The following is a 24,897-nucleotide window of genomic DNA, read 5'->3' as shown; positions in this document are numbered from 1 at the left end:
ATATCATACCCCTATAACATGAATATCACCCCCTATAACACATATATCATACCCCTATATAACATGAATATCATACCCCTATAACACGAATATCATACCCCTATAACACGAATATCATACCCCTATATAACACGAATATCATACCCCTATAACACGAATATCATACCCCTATAACACGAATATCACCCCTATAACACGAATATCATACCCCTATAACACGAATATCATACCCCTATAACACGAATATCATACCCCTATAACATGAATATCATAACAGTATAAATTATTTCTTCCATTTTAAAGAGAAAAAATTGTTTTATAGTTTAAACTTATATCATGCATACCAAAATTATTGCTTTGGAACCATATTTTGGACAAAAGTAAAGATATCAAATGAAATCACAGATTACTTGCAGATGCATTAGCAGTAAAATAAAAATAAAAGTTTTTGAATTATGCTTTTTTAACAGCATAATGAGAGATTATAAAGCATTTCACAGAGTTGTATTCATATGTAATATCTGATTTCTAAAACTTTTATTTACAGTTTCATCACTTTTACCTTTATTCTCTTATTAGCTCACCTGGCCCATCACTTGGATTCCATTTGTGTTGTTGTAAATATTTTTTTAAATCTTCTACTCTGAAATTACTGGGCCTAATGTAATCAAACTTTACGTGAATGTTCCTTAGGGAATCTAGTTTCAAATGTATATCCAGGAATTTGATCCTTTGTCAAACATGGCAGCTGTTGCTTAAAATAGAACATAGGGGTAACATGCTGTTTTTGGCTTATACAACCTCTAAAACTCAAGCTATTGAGCAAACCTGACTTGGGTTTAAATGATCAGCAGGTCAGGTCTATATGTAACTTCTCTGAAATTTTCAGAAAAATCTGACAACCTGTTATGGAGTTTTTGTCCCTGAAATGTCACTTTTTACTGTTTTTTGCAGTTTTGGCTGTTATGTTAAAACCTTTAGGAGCGATTTTAAACATGTAAGTAAAAAATGGTCAGCAGCACACCTAGTATTAGTAAGGCCAAATACAGAGCGATACAGACACAGGTGTACCTCATGTTTGCATTTTTTTGGGGAAACTATAGTAGATAGAGAGAATCTTTCAATGGTAAAAAATTATCAGCAAAACAAGATCTACAAATAAGTCAGCATGAACAAAATCCTCAATTGGTCCAATAGAGGAGTGTTTGCCCTTGTAACTATCAAAAAGGCATATTTTTACCAGTTTAGCGATTCAGGCTCTTGCGAGCCTCTTGTTTACAGTAACGTCAATGATATCTTTACCTTTTTATTTACAGTACCATTAATGATACCATTACCTTTTTATTTACAGTACCATCAATGATACCTTTACCAAATGAAATACCACTGCCGTCACTTGATAAACTTCCACATGGAATATTGAAGAAATCTTCGGGATTCAGGTAATAGCCTCAATTGTTGATGGTCAAGCTGTCATTATTTAGTGACAATTCCTGATATTTGATAATGATTCCTTTAGAATAACAGAAATTATGGCTGTTTTCTTAAATTTTCCTTTGATCTTTCTGTTTCTAAGTTTTCCATCTCAAGCTTCTTGACTCAGATGGGTTTTCAAAGTCGAATGGATTGAGAATGTAATGACCATGTGAGCTGAAGTCTTTTAGTTTGCCAATGTAGATAAAAGGCATTAACTGGAGTATCTGTGGTCTTTCAACTCCAGGATGTTTCTCAGCTATTGCCAGTGTAGATAAAAGGCATTAACTGGAGTATCTATGGTCTTTCAACTCCAGGATGTTTCTCAGCTATTGCCAGTGTAGATAAAAGGCATTAACTGGAGTATCTATGGTCTTTCAACTCCAGGATGTTTCTCAGCTATTGCCAGTGTAGATAAAAGGCATTAACTGGAGTATCTATGGTCTTTTAACTCCAGGATGTTTCTCAGCTATTGCCAGTGTAGATAAAGGCATTAACCGGAGTATCTATGGTCTTTCAACTCCAGGATGTTTCTCAGCTAGATCTAATATCACTATCAGGGCTATCATTCTTTGAAGAGACTGTAGCTGAAAAACTCCCTCTCATTCCAAAACCATAGATACTGTGGATTCATTTATTTTCATGGGTACCAATTTTCGTGGATTAAGGAAAAATTACATGTTCGTGGATATTTAATTTCATTGTTTTTGACAATGTCTGTATACAAGCCTATAGTAAATTTGCCATTCATTGAACTTTTAATTTCGTGGTTAACCTATAACCACGAAATCCACGAAAATTGGTATCCAACGAATAATAATAAATCCACAGTAACCTATATTTTCATCAAATTCTGTGCTATCTGAAAAATGCAAATCATAAAATTTGCATTGAAGAAAGTGTTTTATTTATTTTCACTATTGTATGTGTTTATTATCTAATTAATTTACATATATATATTATTTATAGAGAGATAACCATGATGGAAGTAGACCATGAAGCTCTGAGAAAACGAAAACCTCCAGGTCCCCCTCCTGGACCCCCACCACAACTCAGTGACAGTGAAGATGAAGAATATGATCCAGAAAAAGGTAAGAATTTATATATATGAATATGAATAAAAATTAGAGGATGAGACAGTAACCCAATGACATAAATAACCAAAGGCGTCTAGAGGTTAACTTGTATTATCAACAATAGAGAGGTCTATACAATATGTCGATTTCTAATTATATGGACTTTCATAGGTTCCCATCCTTCTACGGGATCACAGTTTACCCAATGATGAAACATGTGAGAGAAAGGATATGCATCTGTACAGATTTATAATTGTATGGACTTTCATTGGTTCCCAGCCTTCTTCTGGATCACAGTTTACCCAATGATGAAACATGTGAGAGAAAGGATATGCATCTGTACAGATTTATAATTGTATGGACTTTCATTGGTTCCCAGCCTTCTACGGGATCACAGTTTACCCAATGACGGAACATGTGAGAGAAAGGATATGCATCTATAGTCTATACAGATATGTCACTTGTCACCTCCTGAACCCCCACACTTCCCTAATTGACAGTTCACTAAGGAAAGAAATCTATTCAAAAAGTTATTAAATTTTAGTCACACTTTCCTGTAGTTCACTGCTATTTTCTCCGTGAAATAATTCAGGGAAAAAGATTAGCAGGGGCCCAGTAGCCAATGCTACCGAAATTTGGGTTGGGCCCCTTAAACTTTTATGAAAATGACCATAGTGCTTATCTTAATTTTCATATTGTGGCAGGTTGGGCCCCTAGTCAGAAAATGTTACTGTAAATTTGGAAATTATTGCGATGTTTTTATTATTGCGAAAAATGCAACAGGGTTGTAATCGCAATAATTTAAACTCGCATTTTGGATTTTTTTATACGAATGAAGGGGGATTTTTCTCAGTATTGCAAAAATAATAATGGCATTTTGGTCTAAATTGACAAAATCGCAATAATAAATGCACGCAATAATTTCTGAATTTACAGTATTCTTATTCCCTGTAATTAGTTGTGAAGTTTTTATACTTACTTATTTATATTGCAACAGAGTTCCTAGAAGGTGTCTGTATCAGTAGGAATATCAAAATGTGTCGCATCACATACTGTAGAAAAATGTTGCAAAAATTGGATGAATATAAATGTTTAATATATTTGCTTTTAATGATATTATTTTTAAAAAATCATACTATTTCCTGAATGAAGTTTAACTTTAATATTATTTTGATTATGTATATATATAATGGTGATAAAAATACTTCTGCAGATTTAATATTTGTTATATGAAAACTGTGATTATTGATATAAATTGTAATTTGGAGATTTGCCATCCAGGATTAGAAATTTCAATTTTACATGAGATCGACATTGATCTGTATAGTAAATTTTTCATATCAAAGAGAAAACATTGGCAATAAATGGCACAATATAGATCCGGGCAGAAAAACTTCAACACAATCCTAATGGCTCACAATTATTTATATATTTTCATTTCCCCGGTATAGAAGAAAACATTGGCAAAGTTGATCTTGTCTTTGAACATTTAAACGATAGTCCTAATGTGCAATGTATATCTTTGTAAATTCTCTTTTAACAGGTATAGAAGAAAACATCGGCACAGTAGATCTAGACATAGAACACCCTCATGATAGTCCTGACGAAGATGATCATGACCATGATGATGATGAACTTCTAAGTAAGAAAATAGATCTTGGTTTTGAGAGATTGAATAGTAGTTAATATAAATAATAACTATTTCCTTGATTTTGGATTTTCATCCTGTCCACATTGTATATAAAATGAGATTAGGGGTCTGATATATAGTTTAATTCTAGTACTGTATTATTTATAATACTTGCAAGAATGAAATTTATTTCTCATTGGTAATGTCAACCATACAATGAAAACTGTTGTTGCATTAATGCATGAAATGCAGTAAAAACTCTCCTGTGGTCTGATAGGTAGATTTTCAGACCTCATCTCTACCTTTGCGAATTCAAATAACTTTTGTGTTCATCTCAGGTGTGGGAGGTCATGGGTTAGAACCCTGGTCATGTCAAGTTAAAGACTTAAAAATTGTTTTTGCTGTTTCTCCACTTAGCATGCATCTCTAAGGACGTTAAACAGCCATCCATCCATCAAATACATTAAATAACATATTGTAGTGAGGTGAACACTCATTAGAAACTATCCAGCCAATGTCATACAATTCAATAATAAACTATACTCACATATTAAAGTAACAAAATGAAATGTTTGTGTAATAAAAATTTGTCAAGAAAATGATTTTATTAATTATTACATTAGTGTTTCATACACCAATTTTAAAAATAGTTTCAACTATAAACATGATGAATGTGAAATTTTATACACCAATTCAAAATATTTCCTAAATATCTTCTTTTGCTAAATCCAGTGCTGCATTTTAAGTTTACATTACAAAATGAAAGCAATCTTTACCCTTCAGCGCTCACAAGCACTTTGATTTTAAATTCTGAATATAAATGTCCTCTTTATGTATATGGTCATGGTAATTTATTGACATTATAGTTCGTTGTTATGCATTGTCCTAAATTTGTTTTTCTTCATAGGCTCAAAATCCAGAAAGATAAGATTTGTTGATGATGATACAAGGGACCCTGATGAGGAAGAGAAAGATACCAGATTAAAATTTAAAGCACCTAAGGGGGTGACAGCATTACAGGCAAAAATGTTACAAATGGCAGGTCAGCAAATACCAGACAAAAAGAAGGAGGCTGAAAGACGACGAGATGTAAGATTTTATTTCTTAATTCATCATGGCCATGTGTTTACTATCATTATAATGTTACATTCATTTAATCTACCAGGTTGTTTTCATATCAATCAGTTATATACAAGTCTCGTTCCGGGCCTTGGTGGCCGAGTGGTCTATTAAAGTAGTTCACTAGCCACTCAACAGAGGTTTTGAGTTCGAATCCCACACTTGGCATGTGCGTTATACGTGAATATTTGTTTAAAGGGCTGCAACTAAATGATTTATCATTAGTTATATAAGATGAATATACATTTTGTTTTATTCAGAAATAACAAATGAGTTATGTTTTAGATGAGGATAGTTAACGTTTATCTATAAATTTCAGACTTACCTCATATGGCTGTCTGTTATGCAAGATAGATTATTCAAGTACAGTTTTATCTCCCTTGACTCCTTACTTAAATATGTATCTCCTTTGACTTTTGTGCAAGATATTTTGCTCAATTGAATATTTATCTCCCTTGATTGTCTGTTATGCAAGATTGTATATTCTCTGTAAATTACAGATATATCTTCTTTTGTATAATTAATATTCTTAAATTTGCACCAAAACAGCATAGAAGAAAAATTATTATTTCTTAATAGTATGTTACTATTGATTAGAGCAGTGTTTTTGAGAATCAACTTTTGTTTGTGGTTTGAATATGTAAATTGCACAGCAGAAAATCTGGGTAAAATATTATTTTACTTGTACCTGTAATTTTGGGACCTATAAACCTATTTCTAGATTCAGTGGTTTATGTAAACTGATTTGTTTATACTTTTTTTGTTTCACTTATTGAGATTTCAACTACATGTTAGCATGTCTGACAGTAACCTTGTCAATTGTCTTTCATTATATCTTAGATTTGGGGGTTTTATTTATTAAGAATTTGAGGTTGATGACAGATCTTTTTATTCACAATGTTTCTGCTCATTTTGCATATGCTTTTATTCAAATCATCTTACCATATTAAATATTCTTATATGCCACAGAAACATACAGCAAACTGACATCATAATCAATTTTACAATACATATGAAACTGTACTTTAAAAAGTTCTGAAATGACAAAATGTAAATCAATTCAAACAAGAAAACATGTTACTTTAACTTAAAGTATTACTTTGCATATTATAGAGTTCAGATAGCAGTTCAGATTCTGAGAGCGATGAAGAGGACAGAAGAAGGAGACGAAGACGGAGAGATGATGAACGTGAAAGGGAGAGAGAGAAAAGGAGAAGAGATGATGAAGATAAAAAGAAAGCTAGAGATAGTCTCCCAGATGGACCTCCTGGGGAAGATGAGAAACAAGCTCAACCAAGGCTGATGCCTCCTGGGCCGCCGCCAGGTGCTCCCCCTGGGTTACCTCCAGGACTACCTCCAGGTAAGAACTTTAAAGACTAACATTTTGTCCTTTAGTTGTAAAACTTTTGGTTAAACCATCTTTTTTCTTATAATTTCAGTCCAAATTTTGCATTGCAAGTTTTCGCATGGGAACAATTCTGTGCCTTAAAGCTTTGATCTTAAATAAATAAAGAATCTGACCTGATTTTTCTCTAATCTACAGCCAAATTCTACTTTTAGGTATCAAGATTTTACCATTTTGTCCAGCCTGCAACTGCTGTCGCAGAAAGCTCGACATAGGGATAGTGATCCGGCAGCGGCTGCGTTAACTAACTACTTAAAAGCTTTATATTTTAGAAGGTGGAAGACCTGGATGCTTCATACTTTGTATATAGATGCCTTATGTTATGAAGTTTCCATCTGTCATATGTCCATTGTCCTTGACCTCATTTTCATGGTTCAGTGACTACATGAAAACATTTTTTTTGTAATGTTAATTTCTCTCTTATTATGAGTTATAGGATAACTGTTTAGTATGTGCATACCTTGCAAGGTCCTCATTCCTGTCAGACCGTTTTCATCTGAACTCGACCTCATTTCATGGGTCAGTGAACAAGGTTAAGTTTTCATGGTCAAGTCCATATATCAGATACTATAAGTAATAGGTCTACTATATTTGGTGTATGGAATGATTGTAAGGTGTACATGTCCAATTGGCAGGTGTCATCTGACCTTGACCTCATTTTCATGGTTCAGTGCTTAAAGTTAAGTTTTTGTGTTTTGGTCTTTTTTTCTAATACTATATGCAATAGGTCAACTATATTTGGTGAATGGAAATATTTTACGATGTACATGCCAGTCTGGCAGATTTTATATGACCTTGACCTCATTTTCATGGTTCATTGCTCAGTGTTAAGTTTTTGTGTTTTGGTCTGTTTTTCTTAAACTATAAGCAATAGGTCAACTATATTTGGTGTATGGAATGATTGTAAGGTGTATATGTCTGTCTGGCAGGTATTATCTGACCTTGACCTCATTTTCATTGTTCATTGGTCAATGTTTAGTTTTCATGGTTAAGTTTGTTTCTTAGATACTATAAGCAATATATAGGTCAACTATATTTAGTGCATAGATTAATTGTAAGGTGTACATGTCTGTCTGGCATGGTTCGTCTGACCTTGACCTCATTTTCATGGTTCATTGGTCAATGTTAAGTTTTCTTGGTTAAGCTTGTTTCTTAGAAACTATAAGCAATAGGTCAACTATATTTGGTGTATGGAATGATTGTAAGGTGTATATGTATTTCTGGTTCTGTTTATCTGACCTTAACCTCATTTTCCTTGGATCATGTTAAGTTTATGTGATACTTGTAGTAAAGCTTTATATTTAGGACTATCAACATAAAATCAATGATCAGTAAAGCAGGCGACATTTCAGCATGTGCACTCTTGTGGTTTATTATTTCGTAATGGTTTGATTTTTATACGCCCGTTAACGGGACGTATTATGGTATACCGTTGTCCGTCGTCAACATGTCGGACATTAACTCAAAAATGCTTTAACCAATTTGCATAATACTTTGGTGAATTGTTTATATCTATTGACATGAGCTCCTTTTTAATTTTTTAGAAATTTTAGATTTTACGTTTCCGAGTTACAGGGTTTTATACATAAAAAAAGGGGGGATTTTCCAGTTTTCGGACAAAAACTCAAAAATGCTTTCAGCAATTCTTATGAAACTTTGGTGAATTGTTTGTATGTATAAATGTAAGCTCCCTTTAGAATTTTATAAATTTTACATTTTACATTTCTGAGTTATGGGGTTTTATTCATTAAAAAAAGGGGTGATTTTCCAGTTTTCGGACAATAACTCAAAAATGCTGTCACCAATTCTCATGAAACTTTGTAGAATTGTTTATATCTATTTATGTAAGCTCCCTTTTTATTTTCATAAATTTCTAATATGACATTGAGAATTAATTGAACTTTATTTAATTTGTTTATAGTCTGACAATAGATTTACTATGTATTGCACAACAGCAAGAAATCTTTAATTGAATATAAATTCAATTCATATAACAAATTTCAAGATCTTTGACTACATTTATTCAGAAACCTATAATATGTCAAATATTTAATTACAATCCAAATTCAGACCTGAATCAAGCTTGAATATTGTGTCCATTTTTGCCCCAACTGTTCAGGGTTGGACCTCTGCGGGTGTATCTAGCTGCGCTCAGCGAAGCAGTTTATTCAATAGTCATTTCATCAGTATTTTTACAATTAGTAAAATCAATTCTGTATTTTTGTTTTTATGAATCCTTGAAAAAATGTTGAAACACTGTAAATGTTTTCTTGATTTAATATTCTGTATTGAATATACATAAACACATGTAATATCCTTTCTCACTCATTATTTGAATGGTATATCATTGTCCTTGGTGCAGCTGTTTATTTGCAGTGAAAACGCCAGATACAATTTTCAGGAAATTCATTTTTGTCCAGTTCATTTATTTTGTAGAAAGAATACTGATATATCGAGAAGCAAAGGACTTTTCCCCCTAGAGCTACCAATTTCTTTGATTAATCTTAGTTCTTTTTGTTATTTACTACCCCATTTGTGTTAAGATCAGATGTCATATTAATTAGTTATTGAATTCTCTCATATTCTCTAATTTGTAAGTTTTTATAGCCTGGCTACAAATGGCTTGGATATTTATTGTTACTTTATATTACTCTCCTTTATATTGAAATTAAACAATGTTCTCGACTGTTTTTATGCCCCCGCCGTAGCGATGGGGGCGTTAAGTTTTGACCTTGTCCGTACGTATGTACGTCCATCCCAAAATTGGTTTCCTTTCTCTAACTGGGGTTTGCCTCAAATGTTATGAAACTTATACACAATGCTTATTACCACAAAACACAGATCAAGTTTGAATTTTGGTGGCGTCACTTTAAACCGTTCTAGAGTTATGCCCTTTATGAATGGAAAAATTGCAAAATTTTTGGTGGCATCACTTTAACCGTTCTAGAGTTATGCCCCTTTATACATGGAAAAATTGCAAAATTTTTAGTTTCCGTTCTCTAACTTAAGTTTGCCTCAACCAAATGTTATGAAACTTATACACAATGCTTATTACCACAAAACACAGATCAAGTTTGAATTTTGGTGGCTTCACTCTAACCGTTATGCCCCTTTATAAATGGAAAAATTTCAAAATTTTTATTTTCTTCTAAATATTAAGTAATTTTTAAAATTGGAGTTATCTTCCTTTGTCCATGATTATAGTTGAATCAACTACAATCAATGCTTTATACAATGCAATGTTTAATTTTGTCTTCCACTGATAAAACACAGATCAAGTTGAATTTGGGTAGTGTCACTTTAACCATTATTGAGTTATGCCCCTTTATAAATCGAAAGATTGCAAAATTTTTAGTTTCCATTCTGTAACATAAGTTTGCCCCAACCAAACATTATGAAACCTATACACAATATTCATTACCACAAAACTAAGATCAAGTACAAATTTTTTGTTTCCGTTTTCTAACTTTAGTTTGCCTCAACCAAATGTTATGAAACTTATACACAATGCTTATTACTACATAATACAGATTAAGTACAAAATTTGGTGGCGACACTTTTACCATTCTGGAGTTATGTCCCTTTATAAACATAAAAATTGCTGAATTTTACGTTTCCGTTCTCTAACTTTAGTTTGTCTCAATCAAATGTTATAAAACTTATACACAACCGTTCTAGAGTTATGGGTGTTTACAAATAGAAAAATTGCTAATTTTTTGGTTTCTGTTCTCTACTTAAGTTAGCCTCAACCAAATGTTTTGAGACTTACACACAATGCTTAATACCACAAAACTCAGATCAAGTTCAAATTTGGGTAGCGTCACTTTTACCGTTCTTCAGTTATGTCCCTTTATAACTATATGATATGCGAGGGGGGGGGGGCAGCAGCATCATCTGTGTCCACACATTTATTTCATTATGTCTTACACATGTTGAGCCAGTTTATAAGTGTTAAAAGATGTTTTACAAATAGAATTTGTGTTTCATTTTTTGATGACTTTCTTTTCCCGGGTTTTACAAATAATTTCATGAAAATTCTACTTGTCTTGATGTTTTTTGTGATGCCTGTAGAAATTTAGCTGACTTTTGGTGCATTAATGTAAAATTGGGACTTTTGTTACAGAATACGTACTTTCCACAAAATTATTTATTTATTTTGTAATTATGCAATTCGCTCTTTAAAGTTTGTTGTAAAATGTTTTACAATCACTTACAATGTGATGAATTTAGAACTTTTCAGATCTCATACTATGCATCCCAACTTCTTGAACTCAAAAGATTGTATTTTATATTGACAGGCCCCCCTCCTGGTGCACCTCCAATGATGTTCCGACCTATGAGAGGTCCGATGCCACGTATGTTACCCCCAGGACCTCCACCTGGCAGACCAGCAGGACTACCTCCTGGACCACCACCAGGACTGCCACCAAATGTTAGAATGCCACCAAGGATGCCACCTGGTCCACCTGGTACGTATTGATTAATTTATTGTATGTTAAAAGTTGTATTCATATTTTAATAACAATTTTATGTAATGGCTGCAATAGAAATGTTGACATTGTATGTGGATATTAAGACTTTTATCCATACCCAGATTCACATGCATGTTAATATTTAAAAGTACATCTACTACTGTAATTTACACCCTCTAGAATCACATATAAAAATTCCCTCCCTACTTTTAATTCTTTAATGTGTTTCTATACAAATTCTTTCCTACTTTTTCTGCAATATGTCTCAACAGAAGTATTATTTCAAAATCGTGATTAAAGCAGTGGTTTGTTATATAAAGCTTCATCCAGGCTCAATGCTATTTGATTGTAATTTATTTTAATTGCAGGTATTCCTCCTCCTAGAATGCTCCGTCCACCAGGAGCACCTCCAGGGATGCCTCCACTCCGACTGGCTCCACCTGGTACTCAACCACTACAGAACCCTAACGTTATAAGTGCTCAGCCCAGTATCATGAAGCCTCCACAGATATCATCTGAAGAAGAAAAGAAGAGTACAACTACAATAGAAGCTAAACCACAGATAAAGAACGTTGGTGGTGATGTCACACGGTTTACACCAGTGGCCTTGAAAATTAAACGTGATCCTAGAGATGCTAAAGGCAGAGTCATTAAGAAAGGTAATAATGTAAATGCACTGTCAAAGCTAGAGTTGCCAGAATATATCCTACTCTTAACAAGATTTGTTTATGTAATAATGGGGAAAATCCTCAACGTGTGCAAAAAACTATAAATAGCAAATTGTTGAAGTCATGAATATGTGGAACATCCTCTTTTACATTTAATACATGTTTTTTATTGGATTACAGCGAATAAAGAATAGGAAACCTGAGACCATCTGAGCCTGAGACCATCTGAGCCTGAGACTTTTATTTTGCTTACTAAATTAGTTGATATGGCATTAAAAACTTGAATGTTAATATATCTTTTAAAAGAAACTGTTATTGTCATCAGCATCCTTGATTAAACTCAATAATTATTCACATTTATGATTAAGTATTTTGTCACCATTTCAGCTAAAGAAGAAGAAAAGAGAATATCAGGAATCACACCTAAATCGGCACCTGTGGTGGCAGCAGCTCATACTAAGACAAAGGATGATGCTTATGATCAGTTTATGAGAGAAATGGAAGATTTAATATGAGGGAAAATAAAGGTAATTATCTTTCTCAGCATTCTTTTCTAAGTCACTTTCTTTACCCAATCATACACTCCAAACAAAGAAAATATTGTATTATAAAGAAATTTAAGATGAAAAAATGAGTTTGATCATATCCCTGCTTACTTAGTCACACATAAGGTCAACAGTTGGTGCTTTGGATCAGTTAATGATAGAAGTGAAAGATTTCTCAGTCTGGTACTTTTACAGATAATTATACTTAGAATAAGTTTATAAGGGAAATGGAAGAGTGTGAGAGGAATTACATATATTAAATTATTGTTCATAACTATGCACCATTACAGCAGTGTACGATTTCAATTAACAAAATAATTATGGATGTTTTAGTTCTTTCAGCTGACTAATTTTCTGTCCCTCTCACACCTAGATGTTCTAGTTCTTTCAGATGACTATTTTCTGCCATAACCATTCACTAGTTTCTATGTACCTGTGATTGGTTTATGACAGAAAATACCCAATCCTAACAAATCGATTGAATCAAATGAATGTGTGAAATGGCTTATCTCCCTTTGTATAATGATATTTTAATATAGTTGTTTTAATGTGTGATTTACTTAACCTTTGTTTATGTCTATACATTTGACTACCAACCCAGTATATAACACAGTTGTACAAGGAATGCCTAGATCTAGGTGCTCTTTTAAACTGATTAGAACCTTGATCAGTACAATGTCATAATGTTTTTAGACACAACACTTACAAGCAACAGTTCAGTCTTATTCTAAATTACATACAATTGACTCTACATGACTGTACATTACATATAAGCATTTATGTTTGACAGTTTGAAGAATCATATATTGAATACTGAAATGATACATCAAGTCAAATGTATATATGCCATGGTCAACATTAAATGGTCTGTCAGTTTTATGAGTACATTGTTCTGAAGGATTTAGGAATTATCACATAAAAAAAAGAATAAAATTTTCAGGAAATACAAATCTATAACCTGAGATTTCTTTAATGGAAAATGTAAAATTCTTTCTTTCTAACATAAATGTATTATGCTGATATCTGTTGACACAATGCATGTTTCTGGACAATCACCAAGTATGTTCATGACCAACAGTTTTGAAGGCCAAAAACACAAAACATTTGGAATCATAGAATTAAAAGAGGCCAAATAGAATAGCAATAACCTTGTTAGTTTTGCATGAGAGGGGGGGCTTCCCTTTGTATTCTTGTATAATTACATATTTTATGAACTGGAAATTAAAAATAAATCATTTAAATTATACAAGTTGCTTTAAGTGGACGAAATGAAAAATTGCAACAGGTATTTTTTTTCTTATAATTTTGCCTGAATATATGCTAACCAATGTTTAACATAATGTATTAGTAAACTGTCTGATCTTTAAATAGCACTAGCCTGCCCTGGAAAAAAATAATTTGACATTAAACATTTGCATTAAATATGCTGAACAAAAGCGAACAAGATTTTCAAATTTCTTATATTTTTAATATATGTAAAACAGTATGATAGTATCATGTGTTATGTGAGCCTTTGATGATATTTGATTACTGTTATAGTTTGGACTTATTGCTGTTTTGCAGTGAAAACACAACAGACAAAATTAATTTGCTCTTTTATTTGAAAATCATGATACTTTGGCTAGGTTTACACAAATTACCTAAAATTATTGGTAAAAATGTTAACATAATGGTTATAAACTGTATATTATTTATTAAACAAATACATAATTAATATAGTTGGCAAAACACCTTTGATATTGACTGCCACCTACCTAAATACTTATGACAACAGCATGCCACCAATGTTAATTACCCCCAAACTGGGTGTCAACTAATGATCTCTTTCATTATTCTCCATAGAAGGGGATTAACCTAACATTAGACAAAGTAAACAAGAGTAGGAATGAAAAGGGATTTTAGGTATAGGACAATGACCCAGCAACACAGTGACACAATAACAAAAGTCTTTCAGAAGTCAATATAAGGTCTTTAAAAATACACAATGACACAATACCAAAAGTCATTTCAGAAGTCAATATAAGGACAAATGTCTATACAATATTTGAACATTTCAATCACCAAGAGTTTGTGTAGTAATCGTTAATATTCCAACTATTAGATCAATGATTGACCTTTTTGTTAAGATGAATTGTTAAATAATTAGATAGTCACCGTCACCTACATTTACTTTTAGAGTGACACTAGATACTTTTATGTCAATATATCAGAAATTCATGTACTTGACTGGTACGCTGCTACAATCAAAACACATTAAAAAACCTATAACATTGTAACTATATTATGAGATATTTAAAGAAAAAAGATGAGCGATAACTTTCTTTTTACAAGTGTACCACCAAAAGCTAAAATAGTTATGAAGTACAATCAAATTGCCTTAAATAAACAGTTTAGGGAACATTGCCTTCTCTTACTGACTAAATTGACACAAAATAATGTATAATTCTTTTGATATGAAAGCATCAACTATGATACTATCCATCTGCTGTGGTAAGGATTTAACCAAGTCTCCAATTTCTGATTAAATGTAAAGTGTTCTAATTGATAAGAGTCTCAAAAAATATTTCATAATATCACCTGTGTCAAACTTAAAGCAGTATTTTTTTGTGTCAACCATTTATTAAATTTTTAAAGTCTCTTTACGAAAAAATGGAATTAGGAAATAACATGAAAACCAGAATAATACTTAAAGACATCTGAATCAGGATTTTTTTTATCAAGAAATAGTAATTTCTTTTCTGTGATTAAGAAAAGACAGTTTTCTCTACTTATTTATTATTGGAGATATGACAACAAACCTAAGACACAAATAATTTTTTATTCATTTATTTATTGAACAGATTAAAGTATATGTAATAATAATTTGTGTTTTTGTGGGATATAAATTGCACAATTCTTTCACATGTTTAAATATATTTAAAACCTGGTACAAATGAATTAATAAGGTTAATTTAGGTGATGTTACTATTTTAACAGTACTAAGAATGTTAGCCTTGAATGTTTAAATGACCATCATAATTGTATTTAAATGAAAATTATTTTCTTATAAAAATGAATTATTCTGTAGATAAATTCCAGCTTTGTAAATAGAACCTCACTTTTAAGTCTTTTTATATTGGATCCTAGTTCCAATTATTAGGAATTAGAGATCTATTCATTCTGTTGACTTTTTGGATTTGGATTTTCAATGTCAAGGTCATGACCTAAAATATAAATAGTACCAGATATTGTTAAAAGTCAGTAATGCTAGGTTTGTATTGATTTAGCTGCACAAAATGTACATTTTACAATTTTGAATGTTGCTGTTAGTAGATGAAGAACAGAATAATTGTTATTTGTTTTTACTCTATCCCTGGTACCAGAGAATTCTCAAATAATCACTTATAGGGGGTCTCATTGGGGTGTTCTGATCCCGGATCCCCCTTACTGTTTTGTCAGATTCCCGTATCCCGCTTACACTATGTACGTAAGCAATTCTCATTTTTTTTTAATTTCCCGTGTCCCGCTAGACTTCATTTCCCGTTTTCACGGCACAATAATTTGACTTTCAAGTGTCACGCTTACAAAAAAATCGGCATCCCGGGTCACGCTTAGACCCCAATGAGACCCACCTTATAGAATATGGAAACATACCAATAATAACTGTACAACACATTAATTTATAAATGAGCTTGCTACTACTCAATTTATTACGATGGTTCTTATGAAAATAAAACAACTAGAAATATTAATTCAACAGGAATCAAATTGCACTTATTTTCTCACATTTTGGTTTTATTCTTCCATTGTAAATCAGAGAACCACAAGGGAATAAATCCTGTTACATCATTCAATGAAATACAGGATATCATAGTTTTAACTCTTACATTGTAATGATTACTTTTTTACTTATTTTGTGCTACTTTTTATTTCAAATCTTAAATTATCGTTTTTTGAATTGGCATTAAATTCCCTGTGGTTCTCTGATTTTTTTAAATTGTGACGGTTTATAAATTGATTTAAATGTTTGATTTGGAACATTTTGCACATGCTCAAACTGTAATGACTTCTTTAGAATGTGTATTAACCTATTATTATCAACTTTCTATCACGTTCTGCTGAGGAACTGAAATAAACTCTTACTAGAAGGATATAGCCCATATAAATGCATAAAAAGGAGATATTTTTTTAGTAAAGACTGGTATCATCCAATTAAAGACAAAGTTCTCTGCATACTAGTAGTTTAGAATGGTAAATGTTTGGTATACCAGTTTGGTCAAAATATTGCAAAACTATAACCATGTATTGAGGTGTAATACCACCATTGTTTTTCCCCTATTAGTCTTTGTTAAATTTGCACTTTTCCAAAAAATGTGCAGAATTTATCTTTGTTTCAAATAAAGAAATACTTGGCATGAGTAAAGTTTTATCCTGTCCAGTACTATAGACAAAATTTCACATAACATTTCATTGCATATAAGAAAATAACCATCACTGGAAGTTAACCAATCAAATTTTCACCCCTTTTTAGCTCACCTGACCTGAAAGGTCAAGTGAGCTTTTCTCATCACTTTGCGTCCGTCGTCCTGCGTCCGTCGTCCGTCGTCCGTAAACTTTTACAAAAATCTTCTCCTCTGAAACTACTGGGCCAAATTTGACCAAACTTGGCCACAATCATCATTGGGGTATTTAGTTTAAAAAATGTGTCCGGTGACCCGGCCAACCAACCAAGATGGCCGCCATGGCTAAAAAAAATAGAAGATAGGGGTAAAATGTAGATTTTGGCATATATCTCTGAAACCAAAGCATTTAGAGCAAATCTGACAGAGGTAAAATTGTTTATCAGGTCAAGATCTATCTGCCCTGAAATTTTCAGATGAATCGGACAACCCGTTGTTGGGTTGCTGCCCCTGAATTGGTAATTTTAAGGAAATTTTGCCGTTTTTTGTTATTATCTTGAATATTATTATAGTTGTACGACTTTGCCCCCAGCAGAGCTATAGAAAAACAGTACATTAACGGATGTTACACGGACACTTTTTAGATGATACACGGACACTTTTTAGTTGTTACACGGACACTTTTTATGAATAGAATCTCTCGTGCATGATCAGTGAGTTCATGGGCAATTTAAATTTCAATTAGATTTGAACTTTTTGTTTCACCGACATATTTCCTGTCTTTTTAATTAAAAATATTTACGTTAGCATCAATAACTATATTTTTTTTCAAACAATTCCAGTAACATTCATATTAGTACACTAAGGGGTTGACCATTTAACTTCAAAAGGCCGGTTCTGTTTTTTTCCTAAAAAAACACATTTTGATCCCCAATTTTATGAGAAAAAATATATAATGGTCAAGCAGATGACACTGAAAATAATGTTCTGGCTCCTGATTTTCCGAATACCGTATATAATAGTGCTGATTTCGAAAAATAAAATATTTTGGCGATAGCGTTGAAAAACTAAATAATTTTCTTACTCAGAAAAGAACACACCCCCTTTTGAAGCTAAATGGTCGGTCCGTAAATGTATTTTTTTTCAATATATGGACATGAATAGTATTCTGGACAATGCTGAAAGAAATGCTGGTACCAACGTTTATATTTCAATAAAAAGACAGGAAATATATATATAAAAATCAAATCTAATCAAAAGATAAAATCCCTATCAACTCACCAATGCACGATTGATCCTATAAATAAAAAGTGTCCGTGTAATACATGTTCAAATATGCAGCAAATCGTAAAGAAAATCATTCAACTTATGTCATCAATTTTGGACGGTAAGCTCTGATTGGATCATATAGTGACACGTGTTTAATCCTGATCAACACTATCAGAGACATAAAAAAACCTATAAGCATGAACATTTTTTTTTAATCCAAAACATATGCCTATATATATATATATATATATATATATATAATAACAAGACATGGACATGGCACATCCTGCATTTTTTCAACAAAAAAAGGATGAAGCCGGTTTATTTTAAATTTATTTTACCATCCCCCCTCCCCCCCCCCCCCCCCCCAATAAAATCAAATGGTAGCTTGCTTACCTCTGAAATCTTTTTTATACATTACTTACTTGCGAAGTTGCATTTCAAAAAGTCTCAAATGTGTATAACATTCACCTTTAACTTGAAATGGTTCTTTTTATAAAGTTATTAGATTCTTGAATTTTTTTAGAAAAAACTCTCGGCTGAAGGGAAGTGAGAAAAAAAATTGAGTTTAAACTGTAACTTACATTAACTGGTATATGGCCATTTAAGTTTCTAATATCTTTAGTTTTGCTACCTCTTCTAAATGCAAAATGTACTTCTTCCTTCTTGAAACGTCGTACAAGTCAGATACAAAACAAAGGTAACAAAAAACAGGCCGGAAACAACCTGCCGTATAGTTTGTCTGCACTTGTAGTCAGGTCAAGGTCCTCGGCTATCGCCTCGGACCTTGACCTGACTACTCGTGCAGAAAAACTATCCGGCAACGGTTGTTACCGGCCTGTTTCTTTGTTACCTTTGTATTGTATCTAATACATAGAGATAAACTGTAAACAGCAATAATGTTCAGCAAAGTAAGATCTACAAATAAGTCAACATGACCAAAATGGTCAGTTGACCCCTTAAGGAGTTATTGCCCTTTATAGTCAATTTTTAACCATTTTTCGTAAATTTTTGTAATCTTTTACAAAAATATTCTCCTCTGAAACTACTAAGACAAATTTAACCAAACTTGTCCACAATCATCATTAGAGTATCTAGTTTAAAAAATGTGTCCGATGACCCCGCCCGCAAACCAAGATGGCCGACATGGCTAAAAAATAGTACATAGGGTAAAATGCAGTTTTTGGCTCATATCTCTGAAACCAAAGCATTTAGAGCAAATCTGATGAGGATAAAATTGTTCATTAGGTCAAGATCTATCTGCCCTGAAATTTTCAGACCAATCAGGCAACCCGTTGTTGGGTTGCTGCCCCTGAATTGGTAATTTTAAGGAAATTTTGCCGTTTTTGGTTATTATCTTGAATATTATTATAGATAGAGATAAACTGTAAACAGCAATAATGTTCAGCAAAGTAAGATCTACAAATAAGTCAACATGACCAAAATGGTCAGTTGACCCCTTAAGGAGTTATTGCCCTTTATAGTCAATTTTTAACCATTTTTCGTAAATTTTTGTAATTTTTTACAAAAATCTTCTCCTCTGAAACTACTAAGACAAATTTAACCAAACTTGTCCACAATCATCATTAGGGTATCTAGTTTAAAAAATGTGTCCGATGACCCTGCTCGCGAACCAAGATGGCTGACATGGCTAAAAAATAGTACATAGGGTAAAATGCAGTTTTTGGCTCATATCTCTGAAACCAAAGCATTTAGAGCAAATCTGATGGGATAAAATTGTTCATTAGGTCAAGATCTATCTGCCCTGAAATTTTCAGACCAATCAGGCAACACGTTGTTGGGTTGCTGCCCCTGAATTGGTAATTTTAAGAAAATTTTGCAGCTTTTGGTTATTATCTTGAATATTATTATAGATAGAGATAAACTGTAAACAGCAATAATGTACAGCAAAGTTAGATCTACAAATAAGGCAACATGACCAAAATTGTCAATTGACCCCTTAAGGAGTTATTACCCTTTATAGTCAATTTTTTACAATTTTCATAAATTTTGTAAATTTTTGTAAATTTTTACAAAGTATTTTCCACTGTAATTACCGGGCCAAGTTCATTATAGATAGAGATAGTAGTAAGGAGCAAGAATGTTCAGTAAAGTAAGATCTACAAACACATCACCATCACCAAAACACAATTTTGTCATGAATCCATCTGTGTCCTTTGTTTAATATGCACATAGACCAAGGTGAGCGACACAGGCTCTTTAGAGCCTCTAGTTTTCCTGTGTACAAGCTTTAGTAACCATGTTACCTCAAGTTTCTAAAATATTCTATAGAAACACCAAATAAAACAATAATGGTGCTTTGAAACACCCAAGATATATGTTTATGACTCAGAAATTTTTTACTGCAATGAAATGTAGGATTAATTTCCTACAACTGTTAGATTCAAGGGAATATTTTTTTCGACCCTTTTTCATATGCAACCGGGTGTGACGTGGTATTACACTTAAGTTGATGAAACCTCTCACTGAATTGTAATTGGAAATTGAACCGTCTCCTCAGAAGATAAATGTTGTCTCCAAATAAATGTGCTGTTGGGCAAAGTCAAAATAAATGGTCCAAATTTTTTTTTTTTTACCAAATTTCAACATTGTTTTAGTGCATTTTCTTTTGTTGTATCTTGATACATATTCATTTAAGTTAATAAATCCAAAAGGATATAAAAAAGTATATAGAAATAAAAAAGTTCTGAACCTTAAATGACATAAACCAATAAAACAAATTTAAATCAAGAATACATTTTTGGAATATTATTTCAGACAAACACTATCAAATATTTATATTTTTTTCACCCCTATTGATTGCAGAGATCCAAACATTACTTTTGATGCAAAGATTATTAATCTCCACATTGATTATAATTTTTTTTTTATGTTTTTGGCTATTTTTTGTATCAATTCATTTAAAGTTGATTGAAAAAGTTTTGATTAAAAAATAATTCATCAATTAGTTGATGAAAAAACTTCTCCATATTAAAACTAACCCTTTTTCAAATTCACTGAGGAAAAAAAATTGACAGATAAATCTTTTAATAAAGAAGATATATCAAAAAGAAAATACATCCAATTTCCCCTGTTTTTGTTGCACTCCTGACATATTATACACCAAACAAAAAATGCAGAAACTAGAAGAAAATACTCATGATTTTTTAAAATTTGTTATCATTGCTGGTTTATAAAGACCTGAATCTGTCATTTAAATGTTATTACTATTTTAACTTATGCATCTTATGCACTTCAGATCAAATTTAAATTGATTTTTCTGACACATTGTTATAAAAATGAAGTTAAGTTACCAAACTATGAACTAAATTCTATTAAATATTCAGTAGAATTGTTGTTTGACAACTTAAAAAGAGATCTGCATTCTTCAAAGTTTTTCTGAACTATTATTATTTTTTTAAATTATTACCTATATAAGGAACTTTATTTCTCCTATTTTGTTGCACTCCTGACATTCAATATATATCATATCAAAACAGTTATACATCATCAAAAAAGCCCATGATTTCTAGATTAAGTGTATATACCTTTCAGATTTAACATTTTAATTTCATTTAAACAATATTTTTGAACTATATCATACATATCACTTATTGTATACATAAGTTCATGTCTCATCACATTTCGCTACTTTTTTTTTAAATGGCAGTCTTTGCAATGTTAAAATGGGCCGAATTTTGTGGCTTGATGTGTAGAATAATCCTGCAAAATATCTTTGGAAAATCTCAAGTATTAAAAAAATGACGATAAAAAAGAAGCAAAAATTGTCAGGAGTGCAACACTTTTTTGTGACATTTTGAAAAAATACTTTTTTTATAAAGACACAGCAACTTGTAATATGATGATATGTCCCATAGATTCTTATTTATATTACAACTATTATGTCTTAGTGATGAATTTAGTTACAAATGAAGTTTGTCCATTAAACTGTTTTGATGCAGATATGTTTTGAAAAAAAGTATTGCCCTGTCAGGAGTGCAACACAATAATTAGTACAGCTGTGGAATAGAATGATGTTTGAATATATGAATCACACCCAAATATAAACAAAAGTCAACCCTGTAAAACAAATATGTCCTTTCCAGAATAAATACTTTATTAACCTGATTATTGATATAAATAATGTGTGATAGTCAAGTAAATAAGGCCTCCCTATAAGTGTCAGGAGTGCAACTTTGAAGTTAAAAAACTCACACTTAATAAATACAAAAGCCAATATATTGTTCTCTTTTATTTTTCAAAAGATACTATAATAGATACAAGTTTGCACCCAAAGAGTAGCCTGATAGACAAGGATTTTTTTTTAGAACCATTTATTTGATGTCAGGAGTACAACAGTTTTAAAATGTTATTTTCTTGGACTTACATTTAAAGATAATCTCAGCTCCTTATGACTTATTTGCCTTCAAATATGTGTTCTTACTATTTAGGCTACATGTATGATATATTCTTAAAGGTGAATTTCAAAGCAGGACTTCGATCCAAAAAATACTGTTTGTCACAAGCAATTATATCTGAATGATGATTTTTTATATAATTTTAGAATTTAGGAAGCTAATTGTCATAAACTGTGTCGTTTGATTAGGAAATAACCATATTTCAATTTAAAAGTTTTATAATGGTTTCATGTAATACTAATTAAATTATTATAACTGTAATAACAAAACAATTAATTTTGTTGAACTCCTGACATGAATTTACCATAACAAGCAGTTTTGCACAGATTCAATATTTTTATTTTATTAAAGTCTCACACATTTGACTTTCATCTTGCAGATCCAACCTTTGAATGAATGAAAGATGGGAAAGATATTTGATCATACTGAAATAACTTGAGAAGAAAATCAGACAGACTAAGGGATCAAAACACACCATCAAAGTCAACATCGACTATAACTTTGATGAGCAGAAAATTGAGAAAAAATCTGAAAGAAGATCCACCTAAAGGACACACTAGACAAATATAAGCAAAGAAAGAACAAAGAAAACAAAACAATGTAAAACTTAATTACAAAGACTTAACCTGAATACAAAAACACAGATGGAGAAAATGAAAAAAACAAAACAAAGAAATTGGCAACAGAAAAGAAGAAGAAAATTGACACAAGCCAAAAAAGTTGCAAACCCACAGAAAAATGTCCAGTCGAGAAGCAAAAGTACAGGTGCAGATACACTATCTAGAGAAATCAGAAAGAGAAGACAAAGTATAGGGAAAATTCTTCCTGACCAACCCAAACCTTGCCCTAAAACAATTGAATACATCATATCCACAGCTACACCAAGGCAGTTGTAAGAACTAATCAGTACTGATGGAAGTGTGCTAGAAATTGATGGGTGCCGAAGTGGAAACAAAATTGAGAGACCCTTAATAGATCTGGAAACTGTTGAAAAGAAACTGCCATTTTTAAAAAGAATAGAGGCTACCTGAAAAAGTTAGAACTAAGGGACTCTTTGAAAATGCCATTTTCTTTTCAACAGTTTTCAGATCTTTTGGGGGTTCCTCAACTTTGGTTATACTTCAACATGTTCAAGACTCATCAATTTCTTGCACACAGCTGATATCAGTTCTCCTTTACTCTGACAACCACCTTGGCGTAGCTGTGGATATGATGTGCTCAATTGTTTAAGCCCAAGATTTGGGATGGTCAGGAAGATAATGTCTTATTCTTTGACTTCTCTTTCTGATTTCTCTAGGTATTGTATATGCATCTGTACTTTTGCTACTCTACTTGACTGGACAATTTTCTGCTGGTTTGCAACTTTTTTTAGCTTGTGTCAATTTTCTTCTTCTCTTCTGTTGCCACTTTCTCTGTTTTGTTTTCATTTTCTCATATGTGTTTTAATTCTGGTCTAAGTCTTTTGAATTTTTCTTTTACATTGTTTTGTTTTCTTTGTTCTTTCTTTGTTTATATTTGTCTAGTTTGTCCTTCAGATTTGGATCTTATTTCAGTGTTTTTCTCAATTTTCTACTCCTCAAAGTTGAAGTTGTTGTTGACTATGATGGTGTGTTTGTATGCACTTAGCCTGTCTGATTTTATTCTAAAGTTTAGTTTCACAACCATCTTTCCCATCTTTCATTCATTCAAAGGTTGGGTCTTAAAGTTGAACTCAAAATGTGCAAAACGGCTTGTTATGGATAATTCATGTCAGGAGTGCAACAAAATTAATTGTTTGTTATAACAATTATAATAGTTTAATTAGTATTACATGAAACCATTATAAAACTTTTAAATTGAAATATGGTTATTTCCTAATCAAAAGACAAAGTTTAAGACAATTAGCTTCCATAATTTGAAAATAATATGAAAATTTAACATTCAAATATTTTTGCTTGTGACAAACAATAATTCTTGGATCAAAGTCCTGCTTTGAAATTTACCTTTAAGAATTTATTTTAACTCATACATGTAACCTAAATAGTTAGAAAACATGTTTAGATGCAAATAAGTCACTAGGAGCTGAGATTATCTTAAAATGTAAGTCCAAGAAAATGTCATTTTAAAACTGTTGCACTCCTGACATCAAATAAATGGTTCTAAAAGAATAATTCCTCGTCTATCAGGCTACTCTTTGGGTGCAATCTTGTATGTAGTATAGTATCTTTTGAAAAATAAAACAGAACCATATAATGGCTTTTGTATTTTTTCAGTGTGAGTCTTTAAACTTCAAAGTTGCACTCCTGACACTTACAGGGAGGCTTATATACTTGACTCTCACACATTATTTATATCAATAATCAGGTAAATGAACTATTTATTCTGGAAAGGACATATTTGTTTTACAGGATTGACTTTTGTTTATGTTTAGGTGTGAGCCATTTAAGCAAAAATCATTCTATTC

The 24,897-nt window shown here is 31.9% G+C and overlaps 1 protein-coding gene across 1 annotated transcript in view; it reads left to right on the top strand.

Annotated features, from left to right (window-relative positions):
- The window catches only part of LOC127710207 (WW domain-binding protein 11-like), a 44,964-nt gene that overhangs the window by 5,026 nt on the left and 15,041 nt on the right, over positions 1-24,897 (top strand). Inside the window, exons 7-14 of the mRNA XM_052215966.1 lie at positions 1,352-1,442; positions 2,443-2,564; positions 4,093-4,191; positions 5,087-5,268; positions 6,412-6,658; positions 11,002-11,172; positions 11,544-11,834; positions 12,231-12,370. Of these exons, the coding sequence (XP_052071926.1) occupies positions 1,352-1,442; positions 2,443-2,564; positions 4,093-4,191; positions 5,087-5,268; positions 6,412-6,658; positions 11,002-11,172; positions 11,544-11,834; positions 12,231-12,358 (1,331 nt within the window). The 3' untranslated portion in view covers positions 12,359-12,370. The remainder of the gene's footprint in view (positions 1-1,351; positions 1,443-2,442; positions 2,565-4,092; positions 4,192-5,086; positions 5,269-6,411; positions 6,659-11,001; positions 11,173-11,543; positions 11,835-12,230; positions 12,371-24,897) is intronic.

The sequence above is a fragment of the Mytilus californianus genome, unplaced genomic scaffold (assembly GCF_021869535.1).
Source record: "Mytilus californianus isolate M0D057914Y unplaced genomic scaffold, xbMytCali1.0.p SCAF_7, whole genome shotgun sequence".
In the NCBI taxonomy this organism is placed as follows: Eukaryota; Metazoa; Mollusca; class Bivalvia; order Mytilida; family Mytilidae; genus Mytilus; species Mytilus californianus.
This window is presented reverse-complemented; position numbering and strand designations above follow the sequence as displayed.